This window comes from Benincasa hispida, chromosome 1, assembly GCF_027475165.1.
Source record: "Benincasa hispida cultivar pf3 chromosome 1, pf3_genome.v1.1, whole genome shotgun sequence".
In the NCBI taxonomy this organism is placed as follows: domain Eukaryota; kingdom Viridiplantae; phylum Streptophyta; class Magnoliopsida; order Cucurbitales; family Cucurbitaceae; genus Benincasa; species Benincasa hispida.
The window spans coordinates 59,964,002-59,979,194 of record NC_143478.1 but is presented as its reverse complement, the minus strand read 5'-3'; the positions used below and the strand labels follow the sequence as shown (position 1 = coordinate 59,979,194).

At 30.1% G+C, this 15,193-nt stretch overlaps 1 protein-coding gene across 1 annotated transcript; it reads right to left on the bottom strand.

Annotated features, from left to right (window-relative positions):
• Positions 1–6,986: 6,986 nt before the first annotated feature.
• On the bottom strand, positions 6,987–12,733 carry DAA1 (P-loop containing nucleoside triphosphate hydrolases superfamily protein). The gene is made up of 16 exons (XM_039032311.2): positions 12,376–12,733; positions 11,599–11,720; positions 11,285–11,373; positions 11,157–11,192; positions 10,959–11,055; positions 10,696–10,738; positions 10,410–10,510; positions 10,156–10,220; positions 9,569–10,065; positions 9,413–9,500; positions 9,202–9,327; positions 8,553–9,121; positions 8,261–8,399; positions 8,106–8,174; positions 7,844–7,969; positions 6,987–7,444 (listed from the first exon to the last, which is right to left on the bottom strand). Exons 1-16 carry the CDS (start codon positions 12,594–12,596, stop codon positions 7,331–7,333), a joined length of 2,502 nt encoding a protein of 833 aa, XP_038888239.2. The 5' UTR covers positions 12,597–12,733; the 3' UTR covers positions 6,987–7,330.
• Between the last annotated feature and the right edge of the window lie 2,460 nt (positions 12,734–15,193).

Genomic DNA, 15,193 nt, shown 5'->3' with positions numbered 1-15,193 from the left:
ACATCAAATAAAAATTAGACAAAAAAAAATCTAAGGACCAACGAGATTTTATTATTTATTTTAATTATTATTATTATTATTATTTGTAAATACATGGTATGAAGGGTTTTTTCCCCTTCAGTTTACTACTTTTTATGGCCTCTTAAATAACAATATCATCGTTTTATTATTTTTTTCCAAAGCAAAGAACTAAGGTTAAATTTGAGTCATTCAATAACGTTTTTAAAAATTTTGCTTTTGTAAGATATTCTTAAATATTATTCGCTCAGTCCAATTAAAATGGAGTGATATGGTAAACTCATTGGCACTGTTTGGTGATCGCACTCCCATCCAGTGTACATTATAATAAAATATATATATAATAAATTGTTTTTATACCTTACCAAATTGTTTAATCATAATTTGTCATATGATTTTCTTTATTTTTTAAAAAAAATTATTTTAATTTCTTTTCGATATAGGTGATGAGAGAGGATACATAGGGATAGGTGTATCTTGTGATACACCCAAATATTACTCTTACAATAAAGGATAAAGGGTATTTGGAGCACTAACTTAAAGTCGATATATAGCCCATTCCATACGGTTGGCAAAAAAATTCGTGGGTGCAGGACCCCGACGGGTTGGTAAATCTCCGATTTGACCAAGGTATGAGGTCAAATCGAGGAATGTATTCAAGTCCTCGTCTAGGGATGGGGACGATATCCCCGACCCCAATTAAATAGTTTTATATTTTTTAAATATATAATATAATTGGCATGGTAGCCCAACTCCCAAGTCCCAACTGATACTTAAGTATAAGCCCAACTCCCAAGCCCTCTGTCCATCTCCTTCAATTCTCGTTCAAGCTGTCGTCGGCCCTATCCCTCACGTCTGCCGTTCAAATCACTGTAAGTTACGAACTATATTTTTTTTAACCAGATCCGACCGTCGATCTTTGTTTGCTGAAATTATATGTTTGTTAAAATATTTGTTAAATTCAAAATTTTTCAGATCCTCTTTATGTTTGTTAAAATTATTGTGCTTTACTATTAAAATTATTACGTTTTGCTGTTGGAATTTATTTAAATGTTGAACTTTTTGTGTCTGTTAAAATTATTGTGCTTTACTGTTGATATTTATATAAATATTAAACTTTTTGCATTTGTGCTTTTAAATTTCTTACATTAGTGGTGTTTGTTTGATTAATATGAATTCTTAATCCAATACTATAAATAAAATTGGTTATTTTTCATTTCAAAATTGAGTTTAGATTGGCCAAAGAGTTCATTAGCTAGATTTTGAATGCTAGAATAAGTAAAAACGATTGTTTTTTGTTTTTAGTTTTTGAAAATTAAGTCTAAGTCTAAAGAGGTTTTTTTTTTTAATTAAATATTTGCTAAGTTCCAAAAAATAATGTCTTCATCACCTTCTACAAATAAAGATTTTCTAAATTTAATTTCAAGTCAAATTCCAAGTCCTAGTCCAAATCCAACCCCAAATTCTCCAAGTCTAGTTCAATGTCCAATTCCAAGTACAAGTCTGTTTTTTTATCAATTAAAACAATAAGAACCAAAGAACAAAAGTTTGTCTTTGGATCAAGATTGGGTATTAGCAAAAGAGATATGTGAGAAACTGAAAATATTTCATCACATGATAGTTTTATTTTCTGGATAAAAAATCCTGCTGCTAATCTTTTTTTCTCCAAAAATTTGTAAATTGAAATTGGTCACTTATGAGTGGACGAATTCTAGCTTTCAAGAGATAAGAGACATGGCTTCAAATATGATTCAAGGCTCGATGAATATTGGAAAAAATTTATGGGGTAATCGTCATAGTTATAGTTTTAAATCCACGTTACAAATTGAAGTTGATTGAGTTTTACTTCCCTATAATATGTGGAGATACTTTTTTTCTTGAGGTGAAAAGGATTAAAAAATTTGTTCAAATTTGGAAAAAGAATATCAGCTGAAGCATGAAAGTGAAAGTGATGGTTCTCACTCTAAAAATTTAAATGGAACATCACAGAATATATAATTTGATGATTTTAATGATTATGACTTGTTTGTATCAAATTCCAATAATATGAATCAGAAGCAACTGTTTGATGCATATTGGGATGAACCTGTCTTACCTCGATCATCTGATTTTTGACATTCTAAGTTGGTGAAAATTAAGGTGGGGTAAAGTATCCCATTTTACAAGAAATTGCTAGACATATTAATAATCCCGTTATCTAGTCTTACACTAAAGTCTGCTTTTAGTACCTGTAATAGGATTGTGAGCCCATATCGTAAAAAACTTCGTCCGAAGATAATAGAGGCTTTGATGTACACTCAAAATTGGATTGCAACTAAAGTTTTGACAGGTATGTTAGTTTGTTTATGTTGTGTTATCTTTCTTTAACGTTTAATATATTAATAAATATTTTTTTTTCATTATAAATATGTTACAATATAAAGTACTAGCATCGGAAAAGAAATGGTTAAACATTTAGCAACTGTTTTAGAAGATGCAGACGACTTTGATGAAGATGGAGTGGTGAATGAGGTATACTTAGTGATTAACATTGTTTTTTTATGACACTTTTTAAAGCTTGTTGTTTACTTATTTTTTTGTGACATTATTTGTTAATTATATTTTAAATATAGGAATAATACTCACATGTTTGAGGCCTCCCTTCGCCCTGGCCCCGTTGTCAACCCTACCACTCCATGTTTGAGACTCAAATTATAATATTTGGTGTTGTAAACTATTATAACCTACCATTAACTATATTACTGCTATTTCAAATTCCTCTTTGTTATAATATTTACTATTTTCTATCCAGACTAAAATAGTTTCCCCAAACATAGACTATTATAACTCAGAGTTAAATAGTCTATACTCAAACATAGACTTTTATAACTTTTAGACAATTATAACATTATGACTATAATAACCACTATCTATAATAACTAATTCAACGTCCTAAATGCTTCCTTAAATACTACGTTAGTTGATTTAATTTCTTTTGATTTATTATAATCTATATAATTTTAGTTATTTTTAGTTTGTACATTTTGGTATTTTTAATTTTAAAAAAATGACTATTTTGGTTTATTCCCCCTTTTTTCCCTTTAAATCTAGCCTAACATTTCAATCATTAAATTTATTAATTCGTATTAGAGGTTTTCCTATGGTATTGTTAAAACATTGCAAACGAGAATCAAAAGGGTCATTATTTAATAGTATAAAGATTAAAATTATCAAAAGTTTAAAGTATAGCAATCAAAATGAATCAAAACAGGTAGGGAGATCTACGTAGTAATAAAACTAATAGTAAGGTCTCGTTTGATAATAATTATAATTGTTTTTTCTTAAACTTCATACCATAGTTTTCAAACACTTGATTTTTTTTTTTTTTTTGTCAATTTTTATCTTTTAGAAGCAATTAATAAGCTTTTGATAAACGTTTGTTGAAGTAGACAACAAAGTAAAGAAATTTACATGTGAAAGTAGCATTTATAAGCTTTTCAAACACCAAAAACTGAAGTCTATTTGGTAGCTATTTTGTTTTTAATTTTATTATTATTATTTTTTAATTTTCACTTGTTTTCTTTCAATTTTCTTACCATGATTTTCACTTTCTTTTTAGAAACATTTGAATGGTTAGTCAAAATCTAAAAACAAAAAAACATGTTTTCAATTTTTTTCTTTTAAATTTTTAAATTTTAGTTTGGTTTTTTGAAACATTAATGTTTAAAAGTAAACGATATAACATAGAAATTTAGAGGTAAAAGTAGAGTTTAGAAGCTTATATTTCGAAATTCAAAAACAAAAAATCAAGGCTATGTTTTGTAAACATTTGATTCTTTTTGTTTTTTATCTTTTGAAAATTAAGCCTATACATATCACTTCCATCTATTGGTTTCAAATGTTAGTTTTCTACATTCAGTCTTGTTTTCATTTTTAGAAATTGACTAAGAAATCAAATGCTCATATAGGAAATATGAAAATCATGAAGAAGAAATTGTGAGAAAATAAGCACAATTTTAAAAAGTAGAAAATCATAAACAAAATAACTACTATATGAAATCCAAATGATCATCAAACATGACCTAAATGATTATCAAACATAGCCTAAACAATTCAATAAAAACTTACATAAAATAATAATCTAGGATATGTTTAGTAATTATTTGGCTTTTTATTTTTTAATTTTGAAAATCAATGCCACGTTTGATAACTGTTTGATTTTTAGTTTTTTTTTTTAATTAAGTTTATAGACACTATTTCCGCCTCCAATTTATTCCTTTGTTATCTACTTTTTACCAATGGTTTAAAAAACAAGCCAAAATTTGAAATTTTGAAAAATTAGCTTTTAAAAACTTGTTTTTGTTTTTGGAATTTCACTAAGAAGTCAACCATTATACTCAAGAAAAATGCAAATCATTGTAAAAAATGAAGAAAAAATAGACTTAATTTTCGAAAATTAAAAACAAAAAACGAAATGATTATCATTCCTTTCAATTTCTTACTATTTTTTGCATATTTATTAAGTACGAGGGTTGAATTTTTTTAAAAAAAATTAAAAACTATTTTTATTAAAATTAGACTTCATTTTTGAAAATATTGGTAAAAGTGAGATACTGATGCAAGAAATTTATAAGTAGAAAAAGTGTTTGTATGTTTAATTTTCAAAAACTAAAAGCATCTTAAGTATAATAATTAAATTCTTAGTCAAATTCCAAAAAAAAAACAAATTTTTAGAAACTTTTTTTTTTTTCAAAATTTAGTTTAGTGTTTGAAAATATGAGAATGAAGTAGACAACAAATGAAAAAAAAAATCTAAAACTAGAAGGAGTATTTATAAATTTAACTTTTAAAAATTAAACATTAAATGATTACCCAACGAAATGTTAGCCGAATAAAATGTGCAATGCACAAGTGCGGTTTTCTTAATAGTTATATATGATTATTTAAGTTTCTAGAAAAGATGCTTTAATTTTTAGTGGGCCCATGGAGCCACAATTTTTAACAATAGAGACAAAATGATGATGGTAATCACAAATTTTGGCATTTTTTGTGGGAATGACAAATTTTCTTCCTTTTATTATGAATATATATTATGCCTTTAGTTTTAGTGTTTACTTTATCATTCTTTTTAACTTTTTTGAACTCCTTTTGTCTCATTTGGAGATTTAATCAAACATTTCCCTTGTTATATTGCAACAATAAGTGGGGTTCTTTAAAATCCTTTTTTATTTTAATTCATAGACTTCAAAAAAATCCTTAATTAAACCCAATGCAATAAAAATAATTAATAACCAAAGCAAACATTATATTAATTATTACGAAGTCTATACATTAGATCTTTCCATCTTTAGTGTACTAAATAAATAAATAAAATTATATTATTTTTCAGCCTAACTCAGATTTAAATTAAATTATATAAAATACTCTTCTATTTTATATTTTACGTCAAAAATACCCTTAAACTTTTATAATGAATTAAAAAAATATCTTTAATCTTCCAAAATGAGTTAAAAAATAACCTTACTATTAGTTCTGAATCGAAACCGTCTTTTGTGTCAAAAGTATCCTTAAACTTTTAAAAGTTTAAAAAATCTCTTAAACTTTAAAAGAATTTTAAAAAATACCCTTATTGTTAATATATGAATAGAAACCGTTACATCATCTTATTTCTCTATTTTCCCTATTTGTTCTTCTCTCTACTTTATAACCCTCTTACTCCCATGGTTGTTAACGGTTTGACATTTGATTATTTTAAAAAATTAAATAAATAAAACTTCTCACTTCAGTTAAGGTATATGGACCATAACAAGAAGAAAGAGAATAATTAAAGTATCAAGGAATTTTAGGACTCAATTTTTTTTTAACAAAACTATACGTTAGTAGTTGAAAGTGTGTTAATAACCAAATTCAATTTTATTATTTGATTATTTATCGTTTTGATATGTTTTTAAAGGAGAGGTTGATTTTTGAAATATTGTGAGATTTTATGTTTTTTAAAGTCCTAGTTTTTATTTTGGCCTAGAAAATTTTGTGTAAGAAGAAAAATAGAATATCTATAAAAAAAAATGAAGATTATCTATTTAATTTATTTTAAAATTTTTTCTTTTCAAACTCAATAAAATCTCAAACAAATTAACTACTATACTGGTAGCAGGAACATTTGTAGAAAAAAATTAGAATAAGAGTACTTTTAAACTTTTTTTTTTTTTTTTTAACTTTAAAGGTATTTTTGAAACTTTTAAAAGTACAGTGATACTTTTTAAACGAAATACTATAAATATATTTTTGATGTTTTTTAAACGAAATACTATAAATGTACTTTTGAACTTATTTTTAAAAGTTACTTATTAAGATGCTCCTTATAACTTTTCTTTTACAATACTCTTCTGGTGATTATTACGGAATAGAAAAAGAATCCATTTGAATTGACTGGATAAAAAAAAAATATTTTTTAAAAAAACTATATTTTGACCAAAATTATTGAAAATACTATTTAAAAATTATTTTAAGGGCTTATCACACTCCATTTTTTTTTCTAAAATGACTTCTTTTTTAAATTAAATATTTAAAAATGTAGTCCTAACACACCCTAATATTCTACAATTATATAGTTGCTATGGTTGTCTATCCAAATTACAATTTCAAAAGTCACCAATCTTGCAGTACTCAACAAATATGGTAGCAAAATATCACACCATCCACTATGCTATTTTTATCCTTTAACCTATAATTCAACGTCATTTTTCTTTTATATTATTTTCACGGTATATATAATGTACGAGTTGTCAAAACGAGCATAGTTCAATTAATAGGCAATATGTGCTAGTGAATAACGATTGGGAAGTTCATGATACAATTAATAGGCAATATGTGCTAGTGAATAACGATTGGAAAGTTCATGATACAAATCCTCCACCCCTATTGTCCTAAAAAAGAATATCGAGTTACTGAAATTTTGAATCTATGTAAACAAACCAAAAGAAAATGGATGACACAAAGAAGTAGAGAAACAAATTGATACAAAATATAGAAAGATGAACTCAAAATGAAAAAGAAAAAATAGGCTTCTTTTGCTGTCAGACCAGCACCAGCCCATTCAAAGAAACTAGCTGCCTAAGTAATGTAATGTAATCCCTCACAACAGCCATACAGAAATGGAACAAATCAAACTTTCAAACATTCATACAAACACTTACCTCATATTTACACAAACACAGCTTCCTCACATGGCAAAAAGAAGAGAGCCCTAAAAAACTTACAAGAAAATCTTGATGTGCTTCTTGATCAATTGAAAATTATAGCCATATTGTAACTTATGATCCATGGCCTAAGCTCACAGGAAATATGTCAACTGTTGCTTCTTTCTAGATCCTCCTTCCCCATATAATTCATTCCATTGCTTCAATTCACTCATCATTGCTCCTTCTGCTGCAAAACTTGCTGCAACCTGCAAACCAACAAGTTGAACCATCTCGTAACAATTGTCTTTTCGTGAATTTGAAGGTTGTTTTTCGGCACCTTGTGCAAATTGGAATGGAATAGTACTAGTGCAAAAGGATTGGTACTTCATGATCATTTTTTAGTCAAACTCACCCCGACATCACGAGTGTATATGAATTATCGACAAATTGGTCTGGTCTGGTCTGGCTAAGAAGCTTGGACAAACAAACGAGAAATGTCGATTTTGAAAAAGAAGGCATGGGTGCAGTACTCAAATGAAGGTAGTTGTACATGGACTCGTGGGCATCACATAAAAGGTACTCAAAAAATGTGGAAGCAAAGATAAGAGATTTTGGCGGATTTGAGAAGAGATTTAATGTAAAACAAGGAGATGTGTTGTATTTACCTGATTCTTTGCTAGTTTGAAATCCTTCATATTTAGTGCCCTGAGGGTGATTACTCTTTCTTCTTTGCTTTCTCCAGTTCCATCCCCTGCTTTATTCTGTCCTTCGGTAGCTCTTCGTTTTTTCTCCTTCAAAGCAAGAAAATGAATAATGAAACGAAGTAAAAGAGACGACAGAAAATAGGGTTTTTCCTGTATCTTTACTTGAATGCAAAGAAAATCAAGGGAGATTGAAATATGCCTCGACTGATTCCCTCATACTTACCATATCCTTTTGTCTTTCTTGTTGTATTAGTTCCCGAACAGGTCGATACGCAGCCGTCATGCAGAAGTTCTAGTTTCAAATGTTACGTATAAATCAAGAAATTATTAAGAATTCGAAGGTCCAAAACTGAATGATTAGTACTTATGAAAGCAAACCTTGAGATCACTTCCACTATATCCTTCTGTCATTGTGGCCAGCTCCTTCATGTCTAGCCCTTCTTCCACCTTTTCTTTCCCCAAGAGAGTTGTCAATATCATTTCTCTATTGTCTGCTGTTGGTAACCCCACCAATATTCTGTTCATAGAAGTTTGGTTTTCTTTACAAGTAAACTAAGGTTGATCCAAAAATCCTCTAAACAGTTAGGACAGCCAGGGATATGCATAGAGGTATGCATTGAACATTATTTGTGAGTGCAGTTAGATAATGTCAAATCATAAGAACAGATACCTTCTCTCAAAACGCCGTATGATGGCTTCATCGAGGTCAAATGGCCTGTTCGTTGCTGCAAGAACTAGTACACGCTCCCCTGGCTTTGTCAAGAGTCCATCCCAATGAGTCATGAACTCATTCTTTATCTTCCTCATTGCCTCGTGCTCACCAACTCTTGTTCGCTGCCCAAGCATACTATCTACCTCGTCAACAAAAATAATGGTGGGAGAGACTTTGGCCGCCAATGTGAATAAAGCTCGAACATTCTTCTCGTCTTCACCAAACCATTTGGAAGTTATGGTAGACATCGATACATTAATGAAGCTTGCTCCAGCTTCTTTTGCTATGGCCTTAGCTAACATAGTCTTTCCAGTTCCAGGAGGTCCAAACAACAATATACCTCTGCAAGGCTTCAAAAGCCCTCCAAGAAATAAATCCGGCCTTCGAAGAGGAAGCATTACGAGTTCCTGAAGAGAATCTTTAACCTCCTCCATGGCACCAATATCAGAAAATGTAACACCAATCTCATTCGCCGGTATGACCTCCGGCCTAATGCGTTTCTCAAACTCATTATCTGGTGGAACTTCCTATGTGACATTTGATCATAATAAAAACATCAGTAATGTCATTCATGGAGCCAGTAGAAGGATTAAAAGAAGAGACCTACTGGGGCTTTTGCAGCTGGAGCAGCAGTTTCTCCATCAGTTTTCGCCACTGCAGCAGGTACTGTTTCACTTCTGTTTTCAGCAGCTGCGGTATCAGATTTTGCTTCGGATTTCACTGCTCCCGAGTCCTACAGATAACAAATTAAAGCACTCAATAATCTTTTTCCACCATCGTCGAGGTCATAATAAAATGGTCAAACTAAAATAATGAACCTTTGAAGCTTCGGCTTGTGCTTCAAGCTGTACAGTATTTTTGCTCGTGGATTTTCCTGCCTGGAATATGCTCAGTCCATGGGACAAACTGCTCCATAGCGAAAACTATGAATAATTGTTAACAACGAGAACTCAAACACAAAGGATGGATCTTACCTCTTGCTCGAAATGATCAGTTTCCCGTTTCTGTATTCGGGATCCTTGTTGTTCATTAGATGATAAGAAATTGCAGACACCACAATCTCTTCTATGTAGTTACTGAGAACCAAGGTATCAGCAACACAGATCGAGTCTAGATCATCACAATCAAGATCATTCGCTGAAAGAACTTCCATGATATGGTTTCGGTTATCTTGAACCTTGATCTTCTTCATATCCTCTTCCAATTGAGACTTCCAACTGACATGATGAGATTCATCTTCGGGTGGCCTGATCTCGATATTATAAGGAAAAATGGCAGAGAGCCTCTCATCCACCTCCATATAATCATTGCTTGGATCGATAGTACGCGAACCAAGAATCAAAATTGATCCAGACAGTTTTTGTAACATTTTCTGGAACAAGGTATACACCCTATTTGACTTGGACAAAAACCTATCTACGTCACGAAGATATAAAACAATGGGACTTGCTTTCGACACATATAGAAGAACCTGAAAACAAATAAAATAACTTAAGTTCTTACAGAAGACCTTATAAAAACCTCAATTCAATCAATCAAGAATAATGCAACTCATTGTTACCTTATACAGAGACTGTATAAGAAGTTTCTCCTCAAAAGCCCAGCTACTCATGTGCTTAAGGGAAGCTACAAACAATAAAACTTAAATTAATTAGATAATTCGGCACAAAAAGCATCTTCGGCAACCAACGAGTTACATATACATGATAAAGAAACAAAGTTAAGGAAATTTAGAAATCAAGGGGCAAGTATTCATAGACTCGTTTGAGTCGTTTAAGTTCGGCAATCACTAATATGTAGATTTGAACGGTGGACCTGATTTGTCAGCATTGCATTGCGAAGCAAGGTTATTAATGTTAGCCGCAGCAGAGGCATTTCTTCTAAGTTTTGGAAGCCTGGAAGATCCTTCCTTTCCCCTACAAAAGTTGAAGCAAGATATATCACAAGAGATCCCTTCTTCTGTAACAAATAATATTTTATGTTGCATCCACAAATGAACATGAACGTATACTCTTGAATGTTTGTAGATTTCATCTCATCCATTCTCTTATTAATGACAAAATGTAGACTCAACGAAAGGGTAAATAGGCGTATATCATACCACGATGCAAGTTCCAAACCACTATGTTGCCTTCGCAATGAACCTGCAACGGTATGCACGAACGTGCGTTGATTAGCACAAGATCGGGAAAATGGAGATAAAACACCATGTCAAATACAAAAGAGAAAAATGTTACTAAAGTCAAATCACGTCATGTGACCGATATGGCCGATTTATAAGCTAGAGAACTTCACTACATACCGAGAATTAATCGGAAACATTTACTTTTCTAATCTAAATTAAATCTAGGCTCAAAAACCAACCTGTTTTTTGTTCTTCCCTGGGTGGAAGGATTGAAAATGATCCGAATAAGCCAGACAATCTCTCCAGTGTTGACTCTGAAGTAGACCTTTTAAAACTCTTCAAAAAATATAAAGGATCAGAAATTTCATTGCATTAAAAAACACCAAACTAGGAAAAAATCACATCTTTTTAATTTTAAATTTAGGAAAGCCTCTTACAGATTCCTTGACTGAAGTACCATATTTGCTCTGAATCTGAAATTACACAAAAATTTAGTTAATAATAATTTTAAAAAAGAAAAACCCGCAAAAGAGCAAAACTTAGGATGAAAATTATGAAATTTCACCTTTAGGGAAAAGTCAGTTATATCTAAAAGCAACAGTTTGGCCTCAAAGTAGTGAGCCAATGCCTTGGCAAGCATTTGTTGGTAGAGTTCTTCAAGAAGAGCAAAAATAAACAGAAACAAATGAATTGATTGGAAACTTTTCATAAACAAATAGTTAGGTGCATCTTAAGCTACATTCATCTTTATATATTGCACATAATTATCTTTAATTTTCTTTTTCCATGTCGGCTGTGTATAATTCGAGTGGGGTGCATCTAAGAATTGCTCAATTTTTTTTAAAAAAAATCTGTAACAGTATTTAAGAAGAATCAGACCAGCAGGTCCAGAGAGTAAGATGGCTCGACTTGCAGGAGAAAGGTTTCGAGTGAACTTAGAAACTTCAGCATGTTTTAAATGCACATATGCAGCACTTGTCAATAGAACTCGTGTCTGTTCACTGTTCATAACAATTTCCAAAAATTAAAATTATCCACACACAAATAAAATAAACAAATAAATAATTCTCATTCATTAAAAAAAAAAAAAAAAAAAAATACACATCTGCGAAAAATATTTTTTAGTTCATTTTGTTATACATGAAAACATCGCTTTCAATTTATTCAAGAACTATGAGATTTGCTAGAAAAGATTTTTTTTTTTCTTTTTTTTTAAAAAAATAAATAAAAGATAAAAAGAAAATGAGGAGGAAATTATGCTGACAATTAATGAGGAAAAAAAAGTTGATGCGTAAAATCGATAAATTATGGAGATGATTTTCATTTGTTTAAAAATTACTCGTTTTCATATATACGGTCAGGTCCTAATTTCTTTGTATTAGGCTCCAATTTTGCCAAACATTCTAATAGATCCGTACCAAAAGAAAATATTGAAACGTAGAAGTTGTAGTATTGGAAGATTCGAAATTAAAATAAAAGAATTTCGAGAACAAGTTTGTTTGCGAGTGATGTTTTTAATCACTTGAGAGATTGAAAACATGGTGAAAGTATTTTTAAGAATCACTTCGAAAACATGTTAATAATAAAACATATACATAATAATAAGAAGAAGAAGAAAAGAAGAAAAGAAGAGAAGATAGTGAGAAAGAGGTAAACCTGAGATAATAAGGGAAATCATGAAAAGTGACTTTGCTTTCACGGCCATCGACAATGTGTTTAAGCATTTCTTGTTCCAATTTATCGGCGGTGATTTGGTTGAAAGAATTAGAGGAGGAGGAGGACCATTTGTTGACGCTTTGTCCGGTGGCTAATCCAAGCCCCACCCCTACTCCCACCCCTACACTCAACGCCGACAGCAACAGGCCCTTCTGTTCCATTTGCTTGTTATGAATTAACACAGGGAGAGGGGAGGGAATTAACACAGAAACAAAAACTAAACTCTGTGTATTTATATATATATATATATATATATATATATATATATATATATATAGGTGCAACCGGAAGAAGCGGATCTGATCAGTCACGGCGGCGGAAGGGCGGAGGAGATTTCAAGCTTTGTTGTTTATGAATTATGTAAAACGTATGGGTACTCTCCTTCTCCCCTCCTCTCCTCTACTTTTTCTCTCCTTTTTTTTTTTTTTTTTTTTTTTTTTTTTTGGGAAGGCTTAGACATCGGAGTGCGAGTTTTTTGGGGTCGTTTTACGTGGCACTGTATTGACGGTTGTAAGAATCGGCACGACGGTTTTTCCTCATTTTCTTTAATTATTCCTTTTGGGAGGGAAACTGACTCACTCCCTCGTGCCCTCTCACACGCTCACCTCATCCTTTTCTTTCTCTCAAACTTTGCGCCCAAATCTTCACTCATAGAGATAAGCTACGCTTTTTTTTCTTTTCTTTTTTTCTTTCTTACTCATACACTTTTTAAACGACGATATAACTCGGTTATACTCTCAAATTTTTTTATTATAAAGACTAGATTTGATATTTTTTTTTATTCGTTTTTTAAAATAAGTCTATGAATACTATTTCTATTTTTTTACTAACTATTTAAAAAAATAAGTTAAATTTTGAGAACGGTACAAAATAGCTTTCAAAATTTTGTTTTTTTATTTTAGAATTTCATTAATAATTTAACCATTATACTTAATAAATATGCAAATCATAGTAAAAAATATAGATGAAATATGTTTAATTTTCAAAAATAAAAATAAAAAACTAAATTCTCGTTTGATAATGATTTTATTTTTTATTTTTATTTTTTAAAATTAAGTCTTTTTTTATCAACATTTCTTACAATAGCTTGCATTTTTCTTAAGCACAATGGTTGGATTCTTAGTAAAATTCCAAAAACAAAACACAACTTTTTGAAAGTTACTTTTTTTAGTTCTCAAAATTTGGCTTGGTTTTTTAAACTATTGGTGAAAAGTAGATAACAAATGAATAAATTTGGAGGCGAATCTAATATTCATAGACTTAATTTTAAAAAACAAAATGATTATCAAACGGAGCCTAAACTTCTATATATTTTAAAAATCAACCCTTAAACTTACAACGGAGCCTAATCCCCCTCCCGTCCTCGCCCTCGCCCTCGCCCTCAATTCCATTCCCCGTCCCCATAAATTTCCCATGTGGGAATGGGGCAAGGATTCCCTACGAGGATTTCGCGAGGATTGGGTTCCAAAAATTTTTTCATCATCATTTTTCAACAATTTTTTTTATTTCAATTAAATATATATTTTTAATATTTTCTTAAACATATCCCATACAACTTTCATTTAAATAAAATATTATCAATTTTCATAATAAAAACAACAAGACACATTCAATTTAAAAAAATATAATTAAAATACTAAATTCTCATAATTTTTATAAATTAAAATTCAACAATTAAAACCTCTTATCTTAAATGTTATAACATCTAAGGAATTAAAGTAATAAAATCTTAAACTTCAATAATTAAAACCTCCATAATTATCTTAACAAAATCATATATATACATATATATATAATTCATATCAAAAGTCGGAACGGGACAGAGACATGGGACGGGATCAGGGTTGGGGAATATATTCTTCCTTCCTAACCCCAAATTGTAAACAGAAAAAAAATTTCCCACTCTCTCCCCCATTTCTCGTGTATTCGGAGATTTCCTATCTTATTTGGGGTAGGTCTCCACAAAGTTTCAACCTCTAGATTTTTTAAACAACGCTAATTGTATGCATACGTAAAATTATTGATATGAAAATTTTGACTATGTTGATGATTTTAATCATTTTTTAGATGACATATAAGGTGACAACCATATTAAATTTCTAAGTGTAAAACATCACACATATTTTTTAATTTTTATACATCAACTGTTGTGTTAAATTGAATCATAAAAATGATAGTTCCCAAATTTGAGAGAGAATTTAAACTTAATTTAATCTATTTATTATTATTTTATTAAGATTACCTTTTTGCCCTCTTCTCTTCTCATTATTCCGATCCCCACCTAAAAAAATTAAATCCTCTTTTTCCATGAGGGGCAAGGGATTTAATTATTAAATTTATTACAATAGGTATCACAATATATATATATATATATATAAAGGTATTAAATTAAATACGTGAGGTGGGGGAATCAAATCTCTAATTTTGAGATTAATGGTACAAACACTATGTCAGCACAACATCTTAATAGGATCGATGTTTTGACTCAAGATTTTAATACATTTAAATTTAAATGAGTGAATTTATATCTTAAGCAATAAGCATTATTTAATGTTTTTTCGTTAAGAGAAAAATAAAAAGTAAAATAAGGGCTAGATTATACAAAATTTCCCTAAACTTTGAACTTTGTATAAAAAATACTCTTTACCTCTTAAAAGTATAAAAAATAACTTTACTGCTAGTTTTGGATGGAAATCATTAGTATTTTTTGTCAAAAATATCCTTCAATTTTTCAAAAGTTTGAAAAATATCCGTAAAC

Coding starts and splice junctions, on each gene's coding strand:
- DAA1 (XM_039032311.2), bottom strand. CDS start 12,596: ATGGAACAGAAGGGCCTGTTGCTGTCGGCGTTGAGTGTAGGGGTGGGA. Junction 10,221..10,409: donor ATGCAATGCTGACAAATCAG/GTCCACCGTTCA, acceptor TATTGTTTGTAG/CTTCCCTTAAGCACATGAGT. Junction 8,400..8,552: donor ATACGGCGTTTTGAGAGAAG/GTATCTGTTCTT, acceptor TTCTATGAACAG/AATATTGGTGGGGTTACCAA.